Raw genomic sequence first — 20,098 nt, 5'->3', positions numbered from 1 at the left:
GAAAGTCGCTGTGTGAACACAGCACTGTGAGGACCTCCGTGGGGAGGAGCGCCGTGGCCACGGGCAGGCTGGGAGTGCTCCCAGTGTCCGTGCTGCCAAGTGTGTGCTCCGGGCTCCTGGGGACCTGGCCGTCTGTCAGCGACCTTTTCGCAGGGACTGGGGATGAGCAGCCACCCCGTCACAAGCAAGCCCAGCCATGGAGCCCCCATAGTGGGGTTCTCGGAGCCCCTCTGCTGGTCTGGTCTGTTTCCCTTTAGGAAGGAAACAACAGCTGATAATATAAAAGTTTATATAGGGATTTTTCACCCTCCTCCCCTGAAATAGAAGCACAGGGCGCTCACACGTGTGTGTGTGTGCGCATGAATGGTGTGTATGTGGACATAGCAAGTGAGACACGCCTCAGAGCCAGACGCTGCTGGGCTCTGGCTGAGCCTGCGGGGAGGGCGTCCCCTCCTGAGGATGAGGAGCCGAGCTGGAGCTGGGGACCCCCGGCCCTTTGGATGCTCCAGTCCTCAGAGCAGGGCTCACAGACCCAGACACCAGGCAGGAAAGACTTTCCCCCGTGAAAGCTGAGCTCCAAAGTGTTTTCTTCCTTAGCCTCAGCTCACCTGAAACCCTCGTTACCTGGGCACGCCCCGGCTGTTCTCTTTAGCCAGGCTTTTTCCCAGCTTGATTCAGTCCTGGTCCCAACCCCCTGCACCGTATCTCTGGACGGGGCTAGACCATGGCAGCCTCCACACCAGGGAGGCCCTGCTGGGGGACAGGTGGCAAAGCAGGGCCTTTGGCACCCACCTGGGCACTGGCCCAGGCCTGCCAGACCCCCGGGGAACAGGGTGACACACAGGAGCCTGCTGCCTGCCACGTGGGGCTCAGGTTGCCAGCTGGCGTATTTTACATGGCGTAGCCTTTGCCCACACTGCCCTGGGGGCCCTGCCACGGTCTCTCTGTGGGCGGGAGGTGGAGGCAGTCTCAGCTTGGGTCAGTCCCACTGGCCTCCTGAGAATCTGGCCCCCTCTGACCTATCTAGAAGTGCATGACCAAACAAACGTCTTATATCCTTTTTGTCACTCATCAACCAGAGGGACAGACCAGGCCCTGGGGTTTGAGTGTACTTTGAGAGCAGAGTGGGATGTCCCTGTGTTTCCCACCTGTTGGCAGAGACAGAATGGGAAAGGGTGAGTGTCCTAACCGCATGCCCAACTCATCTTCTGCACTCTGCACGCCGAGGTGCCCCCCAAATGCCAGGAAGGCATCTGTGGCTGGGCACGGTGGAGCCACCTTGACAGAGCGCAGAGAGCTGTTTCCACTAATGCCTCCCGGTGCCGTCCTGGTCGGCCTGCGATGGGGGTCCTGGCCAAGCCCAAGCAAGGGGAGGGGGCTCAGGACTGACTCCTCTGCCAGAGATCGACTCTGTGCTTGGAATGTGCAACCCAAAGACCTTAACACTGCCCTTCTCTCTGCCTTCACCACTCCAGGAGCCCGGTGGGCACCTACCACATCTCTAGTCTAGCCAGCACGCGAGTCCCGAGGGTGGGCCTGAATTCCTGAGCTTGCTCTCGCGTGCCTTTCAGGCGATGAGAATGATTTATTTGTTTGTGATGCATGTTTGCTGAAAGATTAATAAATCATTTCTGTGCCTTTAGCAAACTTCCTGTGTTGCTCTTAAAAAGGGATCATCCACCTTCCCGGACCACAAGGTTAAGGTAACCCCGCTAGGTAACCCTGATAGGCCCGCTGCGGGGCAGACCGACAGAGAGAGAGAGAGTGAGGGCGAGGGTGAGGTAAGCAATGCCCCGGGAACGCCGGGGTCCCTGGCTCGCATCTCCTCGCCAGCTCAGGCGCCTTCTGGGAAAATGAATCCTTGCATTTTTCTGTTCTCTAATATGGCTTTTGAGGTCTTAAATTTGAGGAGCTGGAATCATGCCTTCCTCCTAATCTGCAGGGCCTCTTTGGAGCTGCCCCCGCCAGCAGTGAAGGGTGCTTGTCGGCCAGGGCACCTCTCCCCGGGCGCCTGGCTGGAGGTGGCTGGAGCTGGGATGGGCAGGGCCCTGGCTGGGGTGGTGGTTGGCAGCTCAGCTCTCCTCCCTTGGCTGCCCTTGCTGAACCCACCCCTGACCTTTGTGGGCAGTTGCAGTGTCAGGCGGGAGCTCGGAGCTCTTGCTCCAAGACTCTGAGCTCCCAGGAGGACCTGCCACACCAGCATCAGTGGCTGCTGCTGTGGCCACGTGAGGTGGGGCTGTGAGGGGAGGTGGCTGCTGTGGATGATGCCAGGACCCTGGGGGCAGAGCCTCTGGGAAGGTGGGCTCCCTGGCTGCGCAGTGTCAGGCAGAAGCCCCTGGCTGCCTGCTGAAAGCCCCGAGGTCAGGGGCTGCCCAGCTCCCCGTGCTGCGGTCTGTGGTGGCCCCGTGCATGCACCGGGTGGCTGGCCCGCTGAGCTTCCCTGGCACCAGGTGCCCTGGATCTCAAGGTCCTGAGCCTGACCCAGGGCTGGTCTGACCGACTCTCTGCTTCTGGCTCCTGGGCACTTCTTCTCAGCTCAGGGTGTGCTCTGTCAAAACCTAAGTTCTTTTTTTGGCTCTTTATCAGGCGGGGTGGTCAGCAGGGGTCACCTGGCTCTTCTGTCCTTGCAGGGTCCCCTGCTGCGCTGGCTCAAGGTGAACTTCAGCGAAGCCTTCATTGCCTGGATCCACATCAAGGCCCTGAGAGTGTTTGTGGAGTCCGTGCTCAGGTGCGTGGCAGCGATGCCCCGGCTGGGGCTGTCCTGAAGATGGGCAGGGTCTGGGGGAGCTATCGGGGTGCCCCAGCTCATGCCTTTTCTCCATCCTCCACCTGTCTCCTTTCTGTGACTGTGGCTGTTGGCAACACGCTCAATTCCGAGTCAAGTACACCCTCCCCTCAGCCCTGTGTCCCCTGCTGTCTGCTCCCTCTGTTCCTGCTACACTTGGGGCAAGTGTCATCTTGGTTCTCCCCAGCTGCCCTACCCGCATGCCCTTGTGGACCCTCTGGCTGGCTCCTGTCCCCACCCTTGTGAAGCCTGCAGGGCCCGAGTGGCTCCTGGAAGGCGTTGTCGGGCTGCCTCCGTTCTCAGCCTGGAAGCCCCACCCCTCAAGGCAGTCCAGAGAGAAAACCAAAACCACACCAACAACAAAGCTTATTTTGCCTTTTTTTTTTTTTTTTTTTTTTTTTTTGAGATGGAGTTTCACTCTTGTCGCCCAGGCTAGAGTGCAATGGCGTGTTCCTGGCTCACTGAAACCTCCACCTCTCGGGTTCAAGAGATTCTCCTGTCTCAGCCTCCCTAGTACCTGGGATGACAGGCGCCCGCCACCACGCCCAGCTAATTTTTTTGTATTTTTAGTAGAGACGGGGTTTCGCCGTGTTGGTCAGGCTGGTCTCCAGCTCCTCCTAACCTCAGATGATCCACCCACCTTGGCCTCGCAAAGTGCTGGGATTACAGGCGTGAGCCACCATGCCCAGCCTTTGCCTAATTAAAAAAAAAAAAAAAGGCTTTTGTTATGGACTGTTGGGACCAGCCTGGCCAACATGGTGAAACCTCACCTCTACTAAAAGTACAAAAATTAGCCGGGTGTGGTGGCGTGGGCCTGTAGTACTGGCTACTTGGGAGGCTGAGGTGGGAGGATCACTTGAGTCTGGGAGCCGGAGGTTGCAGTGAGCCGAGATCACGCCACTGCACTCGAGCCTGGGCAACAAGAGAAACTCAGGCTAAAAAAAAAAAAAAGCTTCACCTGGCAATTCTAGGTAAGCAGAGTGAATAAAAATCTCCTGTAATTTTAATTTTAACACCAGGAGAGAACACTGCCAGCGTGCCAGTGGGTGCCCTTTTAGGTGTAGGGTTTGTTGGTTTTTTATGAATAGATATGTAATTCTTACAGATTTTTATGAAAGTAGAATCAGAGAAGAAACGCCTTTGAAGGCCACTTTTCTGCCCTGTGTGGCTGCGTCCTGCGTCGTGGAGTGCTGCGCACTGCCTGCTGCTCTGACTCGCAGCCTCCTGGGCTCCTCCAGCCCCTGGGACCCTCTGTGTGACCTTCCGGACCCCTTCCCCACCTGCACTGAGGAGCTCCTCATCCCTCCCTGCCGTCCCCCTGGCTGATGTCCCCTACTTTCCCTCGTTTTCCTGCCCATGTTCCCTGGTCTCCGGGTCCTGCCATCCGCCTGCCGTAGGCTTTACCTGGGTAACTGTCTCATCTCCCCTCCCGCACCCCTTCCTCTGCTTCCCCGTTTCTGCCAATGGCCTCCTCATCCTTCCCCTCATCAGACCCCAAACTTCAGGGTCAGTTTAGACACCCCTGACAGGCCCGGTCCACTCCGCCTTTGCACTCTCTCTTTCACGGGTCTGGCCCCACCGGCCTGGCTGTTGCCATAAGCCTCCTCTTTGTTCTTGGCCTCCAATTCACCTTCCATGTGGCTCAGTGTGTGGTCTGCCCAGATACAGATCTGACCTTGGTTCGTGTTTCTTCTGCCCCGCACGTGCACCACACCCACACCTGTACCCATGCGCACCTGTGCACGCCCATCTCAAAAGCCTGTACCGACACGGATGGCAGCATTGGGTTGGAGGGTGTACCCAGCTCCTGGGAGTGTTCTAGCCATCTCTAGTATACGTGGCCCCAGATCAACCCTGCCCGGCTCAGAAGTCGGTTGCTCTCAGGCCTAACAGTGAAGCCTGTCCATGCCTTCCAGGATGTGCATTTGCCCGAGAAAGAGGTTGAGACTGACGGGCCAGCCACTCCTGGGGTCTTTTTTTTTTGAGACGGACTCTTGCTGTCGCCCAGGCTGGAGTGCAGTGGCACAATCTCAGCTCACTGCGACCTCCACCTCCCAGGTTGAAGCAATTCTCCTGCCTCAGCCTCCCCTAGTAGCTGGGATTATAGGCGTGCACCACCACGCCCGGCTAATTTTTGTAATTTTAGTAGCGACGGGGTTTCACCACGTTGGCCAGGCTGATCTTGAACTCCTGACCTCAGGTGATCCAGCCTGTCTTGGCCCCCCAAAGTGCTGGGATTACAGGTGTGAGCCACTGCACCTGGCATGGTGTCTTGTTCTGGGCAGAATGGCTGGGATTACAGGTGTGAGCCACTGCGCCTGGCATGGTGTCTTGTTCTGGGCAGAATGGAGAAGGCATTAGCAGGATGGGTGCCACAGAGACAGGACAGGGCCAGAAGAGCTCAGAGGCTGAGGAAAGGTTAAGGGCTGGAGTATATGTCCATTAAGGACCTAGGGTGCCTACCACCCACCACAGCGAGCACAACAGAGGGAGGTCTCTCCCTCAAGCCAGGCTGCTGGGGGAGGAGTGCTTTAAGCTTAGACATGTCCTAGATGAATAAGCAACCTCCAGCGCAACTTGGTAATGACTGTGGTGGAATTAGCCCGGCGTGGTGGTGGCGGGTGCCTGTAATCCTAGCTACTCGGGAGGCTGGGGCAGGAGAATCGGTTGAACCCAGAAGTGGAGGCTACAGTGAGCCCAGATCGCACCATTGCACTCCAGCCTGGGTGACAGAGCTAGACTCTGTCTCGAAAAAAAAAAAAAAAAGAAAGTAAAACCTTAGTAATATTAATAGGTCCTGCTCCCAGGACTTATTTTTACGGCAGACCCCAGTCTGAACAAAGCACAGTACTAGGTGAGTGGAAGGGCGTGTAAAAATGGATTTCACATCAAGGCCTGGGGATCCCGAGGAAACACAGGTGCTAACTACTGAACATCCGATCCTTTGCTCTCTGAGTATAAAAATACTTCAACAATCACAAAATGTTTACCATTTACAGCACTTGCTGTATTTTGTGTGGGCTAACACCCCAGGAATAGCTCATCCCAAAAACTGGTTTTAAATGCGCTCAGGCATACAACTAGGTATGTTAAAAATGTTTTCTATCTACCCAAAAACTCAGCGAAAATAGTAACAATCTTGATAAACCAGATTTTGCCTCTCCTTTAGTGGAGAAAAACAGCCAAGCTGGGTTTTAGACAAACGCCTTGGAGTCCGAATGTTCAGTCCAACTACCTGCATTCAACTTGAGCACGCACCATGGAATGGTCACTCATGGCCAGAGGGATGGCCTCTTTTGCTCTATAGTTGAAAACTAGCTATCAGAAGGGGGTTAGCAAATTCTAGAGCTTTTTCTATCCAGAGAGATCACCGCTGACCCAAGGCATTTTGCTCGAGTTTGACTTTATGAAGCTGTGTTGGTTGAAGCTTTTCGTCCTCGGAATGTACTGGTTTTCTTCAGGTTCCTTCTATCCGTGTTTGCTTTTGGAGTGGTGAACTGACACATTTTGTCTGTCTGAAAAGGTACGGACTACCAGTGAACTTCCAGGCAGTGCTCCTGCAGCCGCATAAGAAGTCATCCACCAAGCGTTTAAGAGAGGTTCTAAACTCTGTCTTCCGACATCTGGATGAAGTAGCCGCTGCAAGTATACTGGATGTAGGTATCCAGAAACAGCAGTATTTCTACAGTAAGCTCAGCACCTTACTGTAGAATGGGAGATACTTTCAAAAAACTGGTATCTGCCTGTAATCCCCACACTTTGGGAGGCAGGCGGATCACTTGAGGTCAAGGGTTTGAGACCAGCCTAGCCAACATGGTAAGACCCTGTCTCTACTAAAAAACACTTGGGCTGGGCACAGTGGCTCACGCCTGTAATCCCAGCACTTCGGGAGGCTGAGGCGGGTGGATCACGAAGTCAAGAGATCAAGACCAACCTGGTCAACATGGTGAAACCCTGTCTCTACTAAAAATACAAAAATTAGGTGGGTGTGGTGGTGTGTGCCTGTAGTCTCAGCTACTTGGGAGGTTGAGGCAGGAGAATTGCTTGAACCTGGAAGGTGGAGGTTGCAGTGAGCTGAGATTACGCCACTGCACTCCAGCCTGGTGACAGAGCAAGACTCTGTCTCAAAAAAAAAAAAAAAAAAAAAAAAAAAAAAAAAAGCCAGGAGTGGTGGTGCATGCCTGTAATCCCAGCTACTTGGGAGTCTGAGGCAGGAAAATTGCTTGAACCTGGGAGGCAGAGGTTGCAGTGAGCTGAGTCCAGCCTGGGTGACAGAGACTGTCTCAAAAACAAAACAAAGCAAAACTATTATTTGTCAGCCTGTTATGAAAATCTACATGTCATACACATTAAAGCACAGCAAGGAGAGGGTTGGAGGGGGTGGGCCACAGCTATGCAGAGCAGAATGTACGCTCAGTGCCTGGTGAGCTTCCTCAAAAATAAAAGGATAAGACAGGAAACTGGTTTATGCACTTAGAGCATTACCATGTCTTCTTTTGTAGGCATCTGTGGAGATCCCGGGACTGCAACTCAATAACCAAGATTATTTTCCTTATGTCTACTTCCATATTGACCTTAGTCTTCTTGACTAGAAAGGCCAGCTGGCACCTCTGTCTCATGTTCGTGCAGACTATTACAGATGCCTCTTTAGTCAGAGAATGGTTCAAATGTCTTACAGAACTAAGATCTTTTTCAGAGAAATTGCTCACAAAAGTTAGTGACAGTTGTATTTATTTTTTTAAGTTACAATAAAATGCTCTCAAGTCCTTCGAATGTTCTAACAAATTCAAAACTTCATTTTCTGAATGTTTTACATAAATGTGAACTACCTGTTCGCATTGGTAACCTGCTGCTGTATTTCATGTCTTAATGGCTATTTTGAGGTTCATGACAACATAGAAAGCCTTGAACTGTATAACCAGCTAGAATCCTTAATAATTAGCCACTAGAGACAGCCCAAAGACTAATATTGGGCAGGAAATCAGTTCTCACTGAGCCCAGTTTCCATGTAAAATCTCTGTTGTGGTGGGCACAGATGGCACCATCTGAAGAAAAGAGGTCCTGTTTTTTGTTTAAAAAAGTTTATGGGGAGGAAAGACATCTGTGTATCACTTCAAAACACTGATTTACCGCTAAACATCACTCTGAATTTATGATGTGGATACTAATTTCATACATTTATCGGCATTGTCCAAAATATTTTATTCTTTAATGGAAAAAGCCATTAATATTCAAATGAAGGAATCACATTAGAAAAACCCATACATAAGAAACAGCCTCCAAGAACATTCAAGCAGCAGTCCAAAAATGTTTTGACAGCCAAGTTTTCTTCAAAATATTATGTGACAGAATACGATTCAATTCACCAGCTAGAACAATTCATAGAATTTTTCAATGTTTTCTTGAGATGCAAAAGTTCACTGTTGCAGTGTTTTCAAATGACCAATCAAGTACTACTTCTTGGTTAAAAGGCCACTGGTAGAGTCATCTGATTGTAGAGAATGTCCCTTCACTGCTGGGAAAATCCACTGGCTCCCAAGAAAAGACAATGGTCTGAAGCCTCTGTTGTGGCTCTCACAACTCATCCTTCCCTAAGTCATCAAGCTCCACATCGCTGAGGTCAATGTCATCCTCCACGGGAAGCTGGGAGACAGAAAGCCACTGTTAGATCTGCAGAAGGGGACACCCTGGAAGGTCAACATCTCATTTTATAGAAGAGCAACTCGCTAGAGCTACTCCTGCTTACAGTCCAGGTTCTCCTCAGTCTGACTCCTACCCTGACCTTCGTACCTATGATTATACGGATGGAAAAGCTAAGAACTCAGGTGAAACATTTCAACATCACATCACTCACCACTTTAACACTGGAAGCCATTGAACATGTCCTTCTGAGGAGGGTGGGACACAACAGTACAGAAATAAGTACTAATTTCAAAGCTATCATTTTCTATTTTTCTAAGATAAAGTAAATGAATTCCAGGTTAAATATTCACTTTAAGGTAATAATCAGGAAAGCAACCTTACTACTGAAATCTATCTTGGCTGTCAAGAGTATCAAATGCCATGCAGCACTTAAACTTGTGATAAGGAAGATGAGGGTCTTCAGAGAAGAACCTCTTAAAAGGCCCATGGGTGCACCAGGGCTGAGGTCTGATGGAAAGGACTTGACTCCAGGTGCAGAGATGCACAGGCTCAAGAGAGTAAACCATGACTGCTGCCCGCACAGCCTCCCTCCCGGGCACTCACCTCGCCATCCCTGCCGTCCCAAGGCTCTCTCTCAACGATGGCAGGGAAAGCCCCGCCTCCTACAGGTGCTGTGGAGCCACGCCCAAAAGAGAGCTCCCTTAGGGAAAAATGACCAACACACACACACACATTTACAAAGGACTACTGGTGCAGAAGAATAAACAACTTTAAAAATAACAGTCTGCCTACTTTGTTTATGCAGAGGCATTTCTTCTCTCTTGCTGCAGTACCTTCCTCAGAAACACCTTGAGAACATTATCTTTTTAATCATGGACAACATTACAACCAGATTCAACATTCCCAACTAAGCCCCCCCTGCATCAGATAAAGTCAGTTGCTATCAATAAGTTTTTAAAAATAGCAGAGCATTTGCTGAAATACAAATTAAATACATAAATAATTATCAAAGTTGATCTAGAACATGGGCTGCCTGTGAGCTTTCTAAGACTGCTGTGAACCTGTACAGAGGGAGCATATCAGCAGTGAGGCGACTGGTTCCAGTGGGCTGGCAGACAGCGGGGTGCATACGTGCATAAACATCAGTACTTGAAACATACCAGACCTGGTGTAATCTGGCTGTTGGGAAACCAGAGCTAGAAATACTGTGGGCACAAATATTTAGAGTTCACCAAACAACTCATAGAATAATGGAGCTAGACTAACAATCTATGGCACCCATAGGCTAGAATAAGCAAACCTATTATTAGAAAAAAAAATTACGAGATATATTTATATTCACATTGTGACTTCATGATTTAATAAATACTACTCTATGACAATCACAAACTTAAGCAGTCCACAAACTTCTTTTTCTTTGAGACCAAGTCACACTCTTTTGCCCAGGCTGGAGTGCAGTGGCGTGATCTCAGCTCACTGCAACCTCCACCTCCTGGGTGTGCCTCAGCCTCCCGAGTAGCTAGGACTGCAGGCCTACGACACCACACCTGGCTTATTTTTAGTAGACATAAGGTCTCACCATGGTGGCCAGCCTGGTCTCGAACTCCTGGCCTCAAGTGATCCGCCTGCCTCAGACTCCCAAAGTGTTGGAATTACAGGTGTGAGCCACCGTGCCTGGCCCCACAAACTTAATGAAAACACCCCCTTGGCCAGGTGTGGTGGCTCACACCTGTAATCCCAGCATTTTGGGAGGCTGAGGCAGGTGGATCACCCGAGGTCAGGAGTTTGAGACCTGCCTGGCCAACCTGGTGAAACCCCATCTCTACTAAAAATACAAAAATTAGCTGGGCATGGTGGCAGGCGCCTGTAATCCCAGCTACTCGGGAGGCTAAGGCAGGAGACTCACATGAACCCGGGAGGTGGAGGTTGTAGTGAGCCGAGATTGTACCAGCCCGGATGACAGAGTAAGACTCTGTCTTGGGGAAAAAAAATAAATAAATAAAAAGAAAACACCCATTAACCATATTAACCAACTACAATGAGTGAGAGCTGGGAGGGACGGAGCCACGGTCTGCCCCCAGGCAGAGGCTGAAGCAGCTGATCTCACATGGCTTCCTCCATGCCTCCCACTTCACTACTCAAGGCAGAGCTGTGACTGAGGCGCCTGACTTTGGAGCCCCCACTCACCACACAGCACACACACAAACTTCTGCGTCAAGTAGGAAGACTGGCAGCAAGAGCACTGCAGGCTTTCATGTGCTATTCTTCCTATTCATTATTCATCACAAGCCTCTCAACTGCCTTTTGTGTGCTGAACATCTCTTATACAGCAGCTAAGAAATGAACACGGAAGGAAGCAAGAATGGGAAACGAAACCTCTTTAGGTCAATGCCCTGTATTGCCTAAAAGATGATTAGGTGAGCTGAATAGCAGAGCAGGGTAGACAGCTCTGTATATTGGTTTTAGAGTTTTAGAACCTATCATGTTGTTTTGCACATTGTTGGAGTAACTTAAGTACACCCATTTTCAAATAAATAACTACATTCCAAAGCCAAGTGCCCAGAAATGGAAACCACATTTATCCAAGGTCAAGATTACAATGCATATGAGGGTGAGGATGGACAGACAGGGCTGCCTCTAGCCCATATGAGACCTTTATGAGAATCAGAAAGAACCCAGGGCCAGATGCACAGAATGGCACACAGGGCGGCCTGAGGGCAGCAATGCTTTCTCCTCATCCAGCAAGCAGAGTATTCCATGGAAAAAAGAACGAACAGGGAGACAATTTAAAAACTCTAATTTATAAACATTCAATTCTCTGGAATTAGTTTGCATTTTAAATTCCATTTATTACCTGGCTTATACATACCTAGTTTCAAATACAAACCTACAACAGAACCAAACAACGACCTAAGAAAACAAATTACCTGAGAAATTCGTTGATGCCTTGCTCACTGAAGGAGCCTTTTAGCAGAGCAAATTTCATCTTGCGTGCATTGATGGCGGCCATGGCGGGGTACCCAAACCCTCCAATCCCCAACGCGGTCTCAAGTTCGGACTGGGATCCAGCTTCTGTCCATAGCCACCTAGAAAACCAGACTGGTTTTTAGGGCAAATATGTCTTTTAAATTGCTTACGATCTAACTAGAAGATCTTAGAGAACAAAAGATCACGCTTCAGATATTTTGTAGAATGACAAATAAAAAACAAAAGATGAGTTTCTATATGGATTTTCCCTTTTTACCTGAAATCCCACCAATATCATTTGGGTTATCAAGCATGTTCTTGCGTTCTGTAGGCATCTAATAAACATTTGCTGGACTAATGGAGGAGGAGCAAGGTCATCGAGAGAGGGACAACAGGGGGCGCTAGGTACCTGGGGAAAGCAATGGATACTGAGGACAAGAAGCAAAAAGATAAACAGGAAGCAGGCTGGGCACGGTGGCTCACGCCTGTGATCCCAGCACTTTGGGAGGCCGAGATGTGTGGATCACCTAAGGTCAGGAGTTCGAGACCAGCCTGACCAATATGGTGAAACCCCATCTCTACTAAAATTACAAAAATTAGCTGGGCATGGTGGTGTGCGCCTGTAGTCCCAGCTATGCGGGAGGCTGAGGCAGAAGGATCTCTTGAACCCAAGAGGCGGAGATGGCAGTGAGCTGAGATTGTGCCACTGCACTCCACCCTGGGCAAGAGAGTGAGACTCTGTCTCAAAAAAAAAAAAAGATAAAATAGGAAAGAGATACAGTGTTCTGAAAATGTGCCTAGACCCAGTCCTTACTCAGAAGAGGAGAAGGAAACAATTCTATTTCCCCTTTCTCACCCAGCCTTCAAGTTCATAGTAGAATTCAGGTGCACTACTCCTTATGTGTCTGCCTGCTAACGTGGCACCCCAATCACCATTTAAAACATGATTCCTATGAGAAAAATGCATGCTGTGCTGATAGCCCTTCATTCCTTCTTTTCCTCCCATGATAAAGTTTTCACATCCTGAATAAAAACATATAGCAGAGCAGGCAGGGTGTGGTGGCTTACACCTGTAATCCCAGGACTTCGGGAGGCGGAGGCGGGTGGATCACTTGAGGTCAGGAGTTTTGAGACCAGCCTAGACAACATGGTGAAACCCCGACTCTACTAAAAATACAAAAATTAGCTGGGTGTGGTGGCGGGCGCCTATAATCCCAGCTACTTGGGAGGCTCAGGCAGGAGGAAAAAAAAAAAAATAGAGCAAACACAGAACACAGCTTATAAAAACACAGGGGAAGCACTCTCAAGAAAGCCTATAATCAACTGTTCAGATGACACTGAGACAGTAAGCTCAGTAACTTACCCCCACATTTTCTTTTTGTATTTGTCTGCCAACTTCAGAAGAACTTCCAGATAAGAATTTCTGCCTGCAGCTCCTGATTTAAACAGACAAAAGTTTTTTAAAGGTAAAGATAAAGGAGTCCATAAAATTAATCCATTTAGGAAGTATTGTCAGAGCATCTAGCATAGAACAGCTAAGGGAAATCATTTCTGTCTGTCTTACCAGTATCAAGGATATGGGGCAGCACAGCCACAACACAGAGCTGGTGTTCCTCACACGTCCTCTTGGCAATGTCCTCATTGATAATCTGTGGGACCCAGAAGACAAGGGACGATCAGGAGGCTGCATGATACAACACCCAAAGGTAAGCTGGCAAACAAGACCTTCGCACTGTCACTTTCACTGAAAACATTTCTCCCACGACTACTTCCTTGTATGGAAACACCCGGAGGCATGTTCTCTAAGAGATTTTTCTGCTACTGATTCTTAAGCCTGTGGAAGCTGTGGTGGTGGTGGGGGGGGATCAGCACACATACACACGTCTCTGAAATCACAATGCCTGGACACAGCCTTGCTCTGCCACTTACTTGTTTAAATAGATTATACGTACATGTATTATAGGTCTTGTATGTTTATACACACTTGAGGCTCTGTGCCTCCATTTCCCCATATATAAAATGGAAATAAAAACAGTATCGGCCGGGCGCGGTGGCTCACGCTTGTAATCCCAGCACTTTGGGAGGCCGAGGCGGGCGGATCACGAGGTCAGGAGATCGAGACCACAGTGAAACCCCGTCTCTACTAAAAAAAAAAAGACAAAAAATTAGCCGGGCGTGGTGGCGGGCGCCTGTAGTCCCAGCTACTTGGAGAGGCTGAGGCAGGAGAATGGCGTGAACCCAGGAGGCGGAGCTTGCAGTGAGCCGAGATTGCGCCACTGCACTCCAGCCTGGGCGACAGAGCGAGACTCCGTCTCAAAAAAAAACAAAACAAACAAACAAACAAAAAAAAAAAACAGTATCTACTTCTCAGTGTTCATGTGAGAATTAAATGGAAAAAAAAAAAAAAAAAAAAAAAAGAACTATATAAAGACACCAGAACAGTGCCTGTCACATGATTAGGTACTCGATAAATGTGCTATTACTTTGAGAATGATAAGCAAGAGTGATTGAATACACTCTATCTTTAAGAAGCTTGTATTTCTGTTCAGTGTAATTATTCTAATGCTAAAAGTTATGAAAAGCAATTTATCAGACATTTTTTTCCATTTCAAAGTATAAAAACCACTTTAAAGAGAGTATCTTTAGGGGCATAACATGAACAGTGTGTCACACTGCTTTAACATTCCTCACTATCAGCTAAAAAAGCTTTCTGGACTACATGCAGTTGAAGTAGTTTACCTCAAGCAGTTCAGGAGGTGGGGCGTTATCAGAAAACAAATCAAGGGCCCGGGACACTATGTCGGATCTTGTCCGCCCACCGTCATAATCCACAGGAGACTCGCCTTTCTGAAATATCTTGATTGTAGGAAATCCTCTAATCTATTAAAAAAAGGTCAGAGGATAAAATCCAATTAACACTTAATGCAAAATAACACAATCTTTACAGTTTCTAAAACCACCTTATAGGTAATTTTAGTTTTTTTTTGTTTGTTTTTTTGAAGCAGTCTCACTCTGTTGCCCAGGCTGGAGAGCACAGGTGCAATCTCAGCTCACTGCAACCTCTGCCTCCTGGGTTCAAGCGATTCTCCTACCTCAGCCTCTCGAGTAGCTGGGACTACACAGGCACGCACCACCACACCCGGCTAATATTTGTATTTTTAATAGAGACGGGGTTTCACCATGTTGGCCAGGCTGGTTTTGAACTCCTGGCCTCAAGCGATCTGCCCGCTTCGGCCTCCCAAAGTGTTGGGATTACAGGCGTGAGCCACCACTCCGGCCTTATAGGTAATTTAATGTAACAAAACTGTTCCCCAGACTGCATGGATTTCAAAGGAATGACTCACAGAGGTCAATTATCAATCAGGGAGTTTTAACAGTTTGTGAAGTTTAGCCCAATCATATTTAAGCCCTGGTATATAATTAACACAAAGTATCTGCTCTAGAACAAATGGACCAACTCACAACAGCCATATGAGCAACTTGAATAAGTCTGGGCAAGCTGAAACCTCACACAGTAGAAGCAGTGTGACATTAGGGGGAAAAAGTTGACAGTCCTGAGTTTCAGACTTGTTAGTTATGACAGTAAAGTGACTTTATCTCTTCACTTACAAAATGGTTTAAACATCTCCTTTACTACCTCATAGGGAGGCCTGGAGTATTGGAAGAAGTAACGAAACACCATATATTTCACAATGAAATGAGCCTTATAAGTATACTCACCCCGTATCGGGAGGCTAGAACCTGATTGACTGTAGCATCCACAGCTGCCAGTTTCACTTTTCCTTTCGTCTGCTCTTTTACTTCTGAAGCTGCGGCAGCCCACTCTGGCTCTAGGCTATAGAAAAATATTCGTTTTGTTTTGTTTGAGACACGGTCTCTCTCTGTTGCCCAGGCTGGAGTGCAGTGGTGCAATCATGGCTCCCTGCAGCCTCAACCTCCTGGGCTCAGGTGATCTTCTCATTTCAGCCTCTAACATAGCTGGGACTACAGGTGTGTGCCACCACCCACTGTTAATTTCTGTATTTTTAGTAGAGATAGGGTTTCCCCATGTTGCCCAGGCTGGTCTCAAACTCCTGGCCTCAAGTGATCCACCTCACCAGCCCAAATACTCAAATACTTGCATTTTAACTTGCAGCCCAAATACCTTTTTTTTTTTTTTTTTTTTTAAGACAGAGTTTCCTTCGATTATCCAGGATGGAGTGCAGTGGTGTGAGCTTGGCTCACTGCAGCCTCTGCCTCCCACAATCAAGAGATTCTTGCACCTCAACCTCCCAAGCAGTTGGGACTACAGGCGCATGCCACCACACCCAGCCAATTTTTTTGTATTTTTAGTAGACATGGGGCTTTGCTATGTTGCCCAGGCTGGTCTCAAACTCCTGACCTCAAGTGATCCGCCTGCCTCGGCCTCCCAAAGCGCTAGGATTACAGGTGTGAGCCACCACGCCCAGCCTATACTTTTTAACTGATCTGTGCATTTCTGCCCAATCCCCAGTTATGTCACACCTAGAAAACATTTTGTGTGTGGCTTTACTAAAGATACAATGCTACCCACCCTTCACATGGGCTTCCCATTCCACCACTGCCCCTAAATCCAGACATGAGCCAGTCCCTTGTTAATCTTTGGCAATATGAGAGTGGAAGCTCTTGGCACTAATGTCAATGTTTAATATTCACTTAGAGTCAGAGTTTTGCTGGAAGAGATCTTAGTGGTGATCTATTATCTAGTTCAGCTCTTTCAAAATAAGCTAATGAATGTACTGAAAACACTGTGAATGAACAGACTACTTAGTAGAAGGTACTTACTTTTTGCAGTGTCCACACCAAGGAGCATAGAACTCAACCATCCAAACATCTTCACTGTCCAGAACATTCTTATCAAAGCTGTCGTCTGTCAGCTCAATCACATCTTTCTTACTTGAACTATCACTTCTGCCCTGTCATTTATGACATTAAACATCAAACAACAATTTGGCCAAGAAGAACACTTTTCCTATTTTAAATACTAACACTGCTTCTACATCTTAACAAAGTTTTAGGGTTTTTCTTTAGTGAATAAAATAGTGAAAACGGTTGTATTCAAATTGGGTACATTCCTCAGCATTATAATTTTTGCTTGGTAAATAGTCTTTTACTTTCAAATAATTATCAATACATTCAGTACAACACATAACCTGTACCTGAATTCCGTCACCAGCTATTTTTAGAGAGAAACCTCAACATGGCTCAAAAAACCACCTTAACAACACTGTTCTAATTCAGACTCAAGTACAGCTGCTGCTTCATCCCAGGATGTTATGTTACATCTTTCATAGACAAAGTCCCTACCAGTCAACAAAGCTAAAAATAACACTTAATCCTTTTCTTTTTTCGAAGAATGTTCTTCAGTACTAAATCTAAGAAGCAGTCAGCATTGCTTTCTGTTGCCAGGCAGGGTGCAGGGGGCCAGGCAACTATGCTCATTAAATGTCTAAGTTTAAAATAAAAGGCAAGAGCATGAAATCTTTGGGTAAGCTCTGAGCCTGTATAAAGAAGCTAGTTTAACTGGTCACCTAAAAGTAAAAGCCCATTTAATATTTATCTATCTTCAAGTTTGTCTTTTCACAAGAACATCAGTGTTAAGCTTCACATTTCATACAAGGGCATCTAAAACACCAGTCTGCTCCTATCTCTCTCTCTTCTTCCCTATCCATTTGTGTAGAATTTTCCATGGATTTGGGGCTGACTGCCACAGATACAGTCCAAGAGGTAATCCAATCTCATCACGGTTTGCCAAAGCCTACCTAGAGGAAAACCCGTCCATCCCATCCCCACTCTGGACCTACAAGTGCCGTGGGATGCCAGCATGTGGCTCCTGGGCCTGGTACTTGGACTGCAGGTGTGGCAAGAGGCCCTGGGACTGACTGGCCTTGGCAACAGCAATTCTGAGGAGGCCAAATGAGCAGGCTGGATGGCTGGTTACCTCTGGGATTGCTGGATCCAATCCTCTATTATTCTTTAATTGAAAGTTCACCACTTTAACATACTTTAAACATACTTAACAACTATCTTTTACAAGGAATCCACTCTGGCTTCAAAATTATGACACAGTAAAAACTGACATTTTATGGTCTTACTTGTTTTCCAGAACTGTATCCTCCGCTCTGTCCCCCGAGGCGATCCTTCACGAGCTGGCGCAGAGCACTGAGCGCAGCATCTACGATGGCTTCACCAGTTCTGCCACCTACAGGAGACGGAAGGTAGGCGGTCCTCAGCCCGGCCTTCAGCAAGTGCCTCATCTGGCCCAGCCCAAGACTGTGTCTTTACCTCACTGTTAGCTTCACCAGGTGTGACACAGTTCTAACAACACATGTATCTCTGACAGAACACACTTTCTCCCCAGAATGCATTTTGCACTAGACTTAACACTTGGAAAACCAATTCCTTTTCCTTTTTTATTTATTAATATTATTTTTTGAGACGGAGTCTCACCCTGTTGCCCAGGCTGGAGTACAGTGGCACAATCTCGGGTCACTGCAACCTCCGCCTCCCGGATTCAAGTGATTTCCGGCTAATTTTTGTATTTTTAGTAGAGACAGGGTTTCACCATGTCGGCCAGGCTGGTCATAAACTCCTGATCTCAAGTGATCCACCCACCGCGGCCTCTCAAAGTGCTGGGATCACAAGTGTGAGCCACCGTGTCCAGCCCGATTTCTCAAGTTTTACGTAGTGTGAACGAAAACTCCCTGCTCAAATACCATCCCCTAATGAGAATAACTCACAAATGTTTACCGAACATGAACATGGATGAAGAAGAAGCTTAATATCTAGCTGGGAAAGCAGGGGAATTTCCCAAATAAAAAAGGAACTATTTCTGTGAGATACCGGATAGAAAAGATGGAAAAAGTAGGTATGAGGTGTCTTTGAAGCCAAGTAACTGGAAACCATTCCAGGCTTCTTTTTTTCTATCTTGCTTGAAACACTGTTAAGCTGAACTTAATCCTAATATAAGTAACAAATCTACATTAAAACTCAAAGAGGCAAGATGACAATAGTCTTTGGAAGTTCACCAAAAACTTATTTGCTCAAGAGAGTCAGGGGCTATTAACTAACACAGAAGTACTGGAATAACATATGCCATCTGCTTTCTTCAGTTTAAAGGCAAAACTAGATCTAATAGAATCTCTTTAGAAAGTTCATTTTTCTGGCCGGCCGTGGTGGCTCACGCCTGGGATCCCAGCACTTTGGGAGGCGGAGGCACGTGGAACACCTGAGGTCAGGAGTTCGAGACCATCCTGGCCAACATGGTGAAACGCTGTCTCTACTAAAAACACAAAAATTAGCTGGGCATGGTGGTGGACATCTATAATCCCAGCTACTCAGGAAGCTGAGGCAGGAGAATCACCTGAACCCAGGAGACGGAGGCTGCAGTGAGCTGAGATCGCGCCACTGCACTCCAGCCTGGGTGACAGAACGAGACTGTGTCAGGAAAAAAAAAAAATCTTTTTTTCTTTTTAGAGTTTTCTCAAACTGCTGTACTCAAGTGATCCTCCCACCTCGGCCTCCCAAAGTGCTGGGATTAGAGAGCTAAGGTGCGGCGGCCGGCCTTTTTTTCTGCCCAGGAAGAGAAACTTTTGAGAACACACCAGACCTGACACAAGAAACAAAATATAGGCGGTGGCTCACGCCTGTAATCCCAGCACTTTGGGAGGCCGAGGCAGGCAGATCATGAGGTCAAGAGTTCGAGAGCAGCCTGACCAACATGGTGAAACCCCATCTCTACTAAAAATACAAAAATTAGCCAGGTGTGGTGGTGCGTGTCTGTAATCCCAGCTGAGGAAGGAGAACTGCTTGAACCCGGGAGGTGGGGGTTGCAGTGAGCCAAGAGAGCACCACTGCACTCCAGCCTGGGCAACAGAGTGAGACTCCATCTCGAACAAAACAAAACAAAACAAAAATACCCACAAAATATATTACAGCAACTCTCAGCATCTATTCAGATAATCTTGCACCGTATCGCTGGCTGAGCCTACCAAGTATGTCACTTGATAACACAGAAGGGCAAGGCCTCAACATGAAACAGCCTCTGCTCCTTATCTATGTCAGGTATCTCCGTCATCTGAACCACTGCCCCTTCCCCGAGTCTTTATCTGGACATATGCCAAATCGTGAAGTATACTAGGAAAAAACTTTGCAGCGTTTTGGGCCATACTGTCTATTGCAACTACTCGATTCTGCAGTTCCAGTGCAAAAGGAGCCGGAGACAGTATGTTGACACACAGGTAGGGTGTGTTCCAATAAACTAAATTTGTAAAAACAGCAGCAGACTGACTGCACTAAAAACATGTACATTTTCATAAGGGAGGAAAACTAAAACAAATTATTATTCAAAGGCAGAAAAGCAGGTGTTTACTCAGGGGAAAAAAAAAGTCTTTCCCTAGAACTTTGGAGCTGGGGAGCCTAGCAGAGACAACGTGTCCAAGGCCACATCTCTGTCTTCAGACGAAGACGTATTTACCAAGTATTTGTCTCATATGCTTTATGTGTACTATTTCAATTAAGCTTCTGGTACCTTAAAATAGGTTTGCACATCCCCATTATACAGAGAAGCAAGACACTAAGTACTGTTTAGTTACGACACTGGAGTATGGAGAAGCCAGCAGCCAGGCAGCCAGGATGGACTGCCTTCCCAGCTCACACACAACAGATTCTGTACCCCTCACCCCC

General features: G+C 47.7%; 2 protein-coding genes across 9 annotated transcripts in view; one reads left to right on the top strand and one right to left on the bottom strand.

Annotated features, from left to right (window-relative positions):
• ATP6V1C2 (ATPase H+ transporting V1 subunit C2) overlaps positions 1-9,210 on the top strand; it is a 59,944-nt gene extending 50,734 nt beyond the window's left edge. For 2 of the 6 annotated variants that reach the window (XM_055252127.2, XM_055252126.2), the window contains 4 exons: positions 1,644-1,781; positions 2,631-2,728; positions 6,309-6,441; positions 7,288-9,210. In XM_055252127.2, the coding sequence (XP_055108102.1) occupies positions 1,644-1,781; positions 2,631-2,728; positions 6,309-6,441; positions 7,288-7,377 (459 nt within the window). In that variant the 3' untranslated portion in view covers positions 7,378-9,210. Of the gene's footprint in view, positions 1-1,643; positions 2,729-6,308; positions 6,442-7,287 lie in introns of those variants that run through there. The other 4 variants (XM_063623968.1, XM_063623967.1, XM_055252128.2 and 1 more) reach the window with 3 other exon arrangements.
• Positions 7,500-20,098, bottom strand: part of PDIA6 (protein disulfide isomerase family A member 6) — a 52,937-nt gene continuing 40,338 nt past the window's right edge. For 2 of the 3 annotated variants that reach the window (XM_055252124.2, XM_055252125.2), the window contains 9 exons: positions 17,509-17,615; positions 16,199-16,329; positions 15,116-15,230; positions 14,135-14,275; positions 12,960-13,044; positions 12,759-12,831; positions 11,356-11,514; positions 9,032-9,128; positions 7,500-8,428 (listed from right to left, as the gene is read on the bottom strand). In XM_055252124.2, coding sequence (XP_055108099.2) covers positions 8,360-8,428; positions 9,032-9,128; positions 11,356-11,514; positions 12,759-12,831; positions 12,960-13,044; positions 14,135-14,275; positions 15,116-15,230; positions 16,199-16,329; positions 17,509-17,615 — 977 coding nt within the window. In that variant the 3' untranslated portion in view covers positions 7,500-8,359. The remainder of the gene's footprint in view (positions 8,429-9,031; positions 9,129-11,355; positions 11,515-12,758; positions 12,832-12,959; positions 13,045-14,134; positions 14,276-15,115; positions 15,231-16,198; positions 16,330-17,508; positions 17,616-20,098) is intronic. The other variant, XM_063623965.1, reaches the window with a different exon arrangement.

Source organism: Symphalangus syndactylus, chromosome 18 (assembly GCF_028878055.3).
Source record: "Symphalangus syndactylus isolate Jambi chromosome 18, NHGRI_mSymSyn1-v2.1_pri, whole genome shotgun sequence".
NCBI classification, from domain to species: domain Eukaryota; kingdom Metazoa; phylum Chordata; class Mammalia; order Primates; family Hylobatidae; genus Symphalangus; species Symphalangus syndactylus.
Note: the sequence above shows the minus strand (reverse complement) of the source record. Positions and strands in the feature narration are given on the sequence as shown.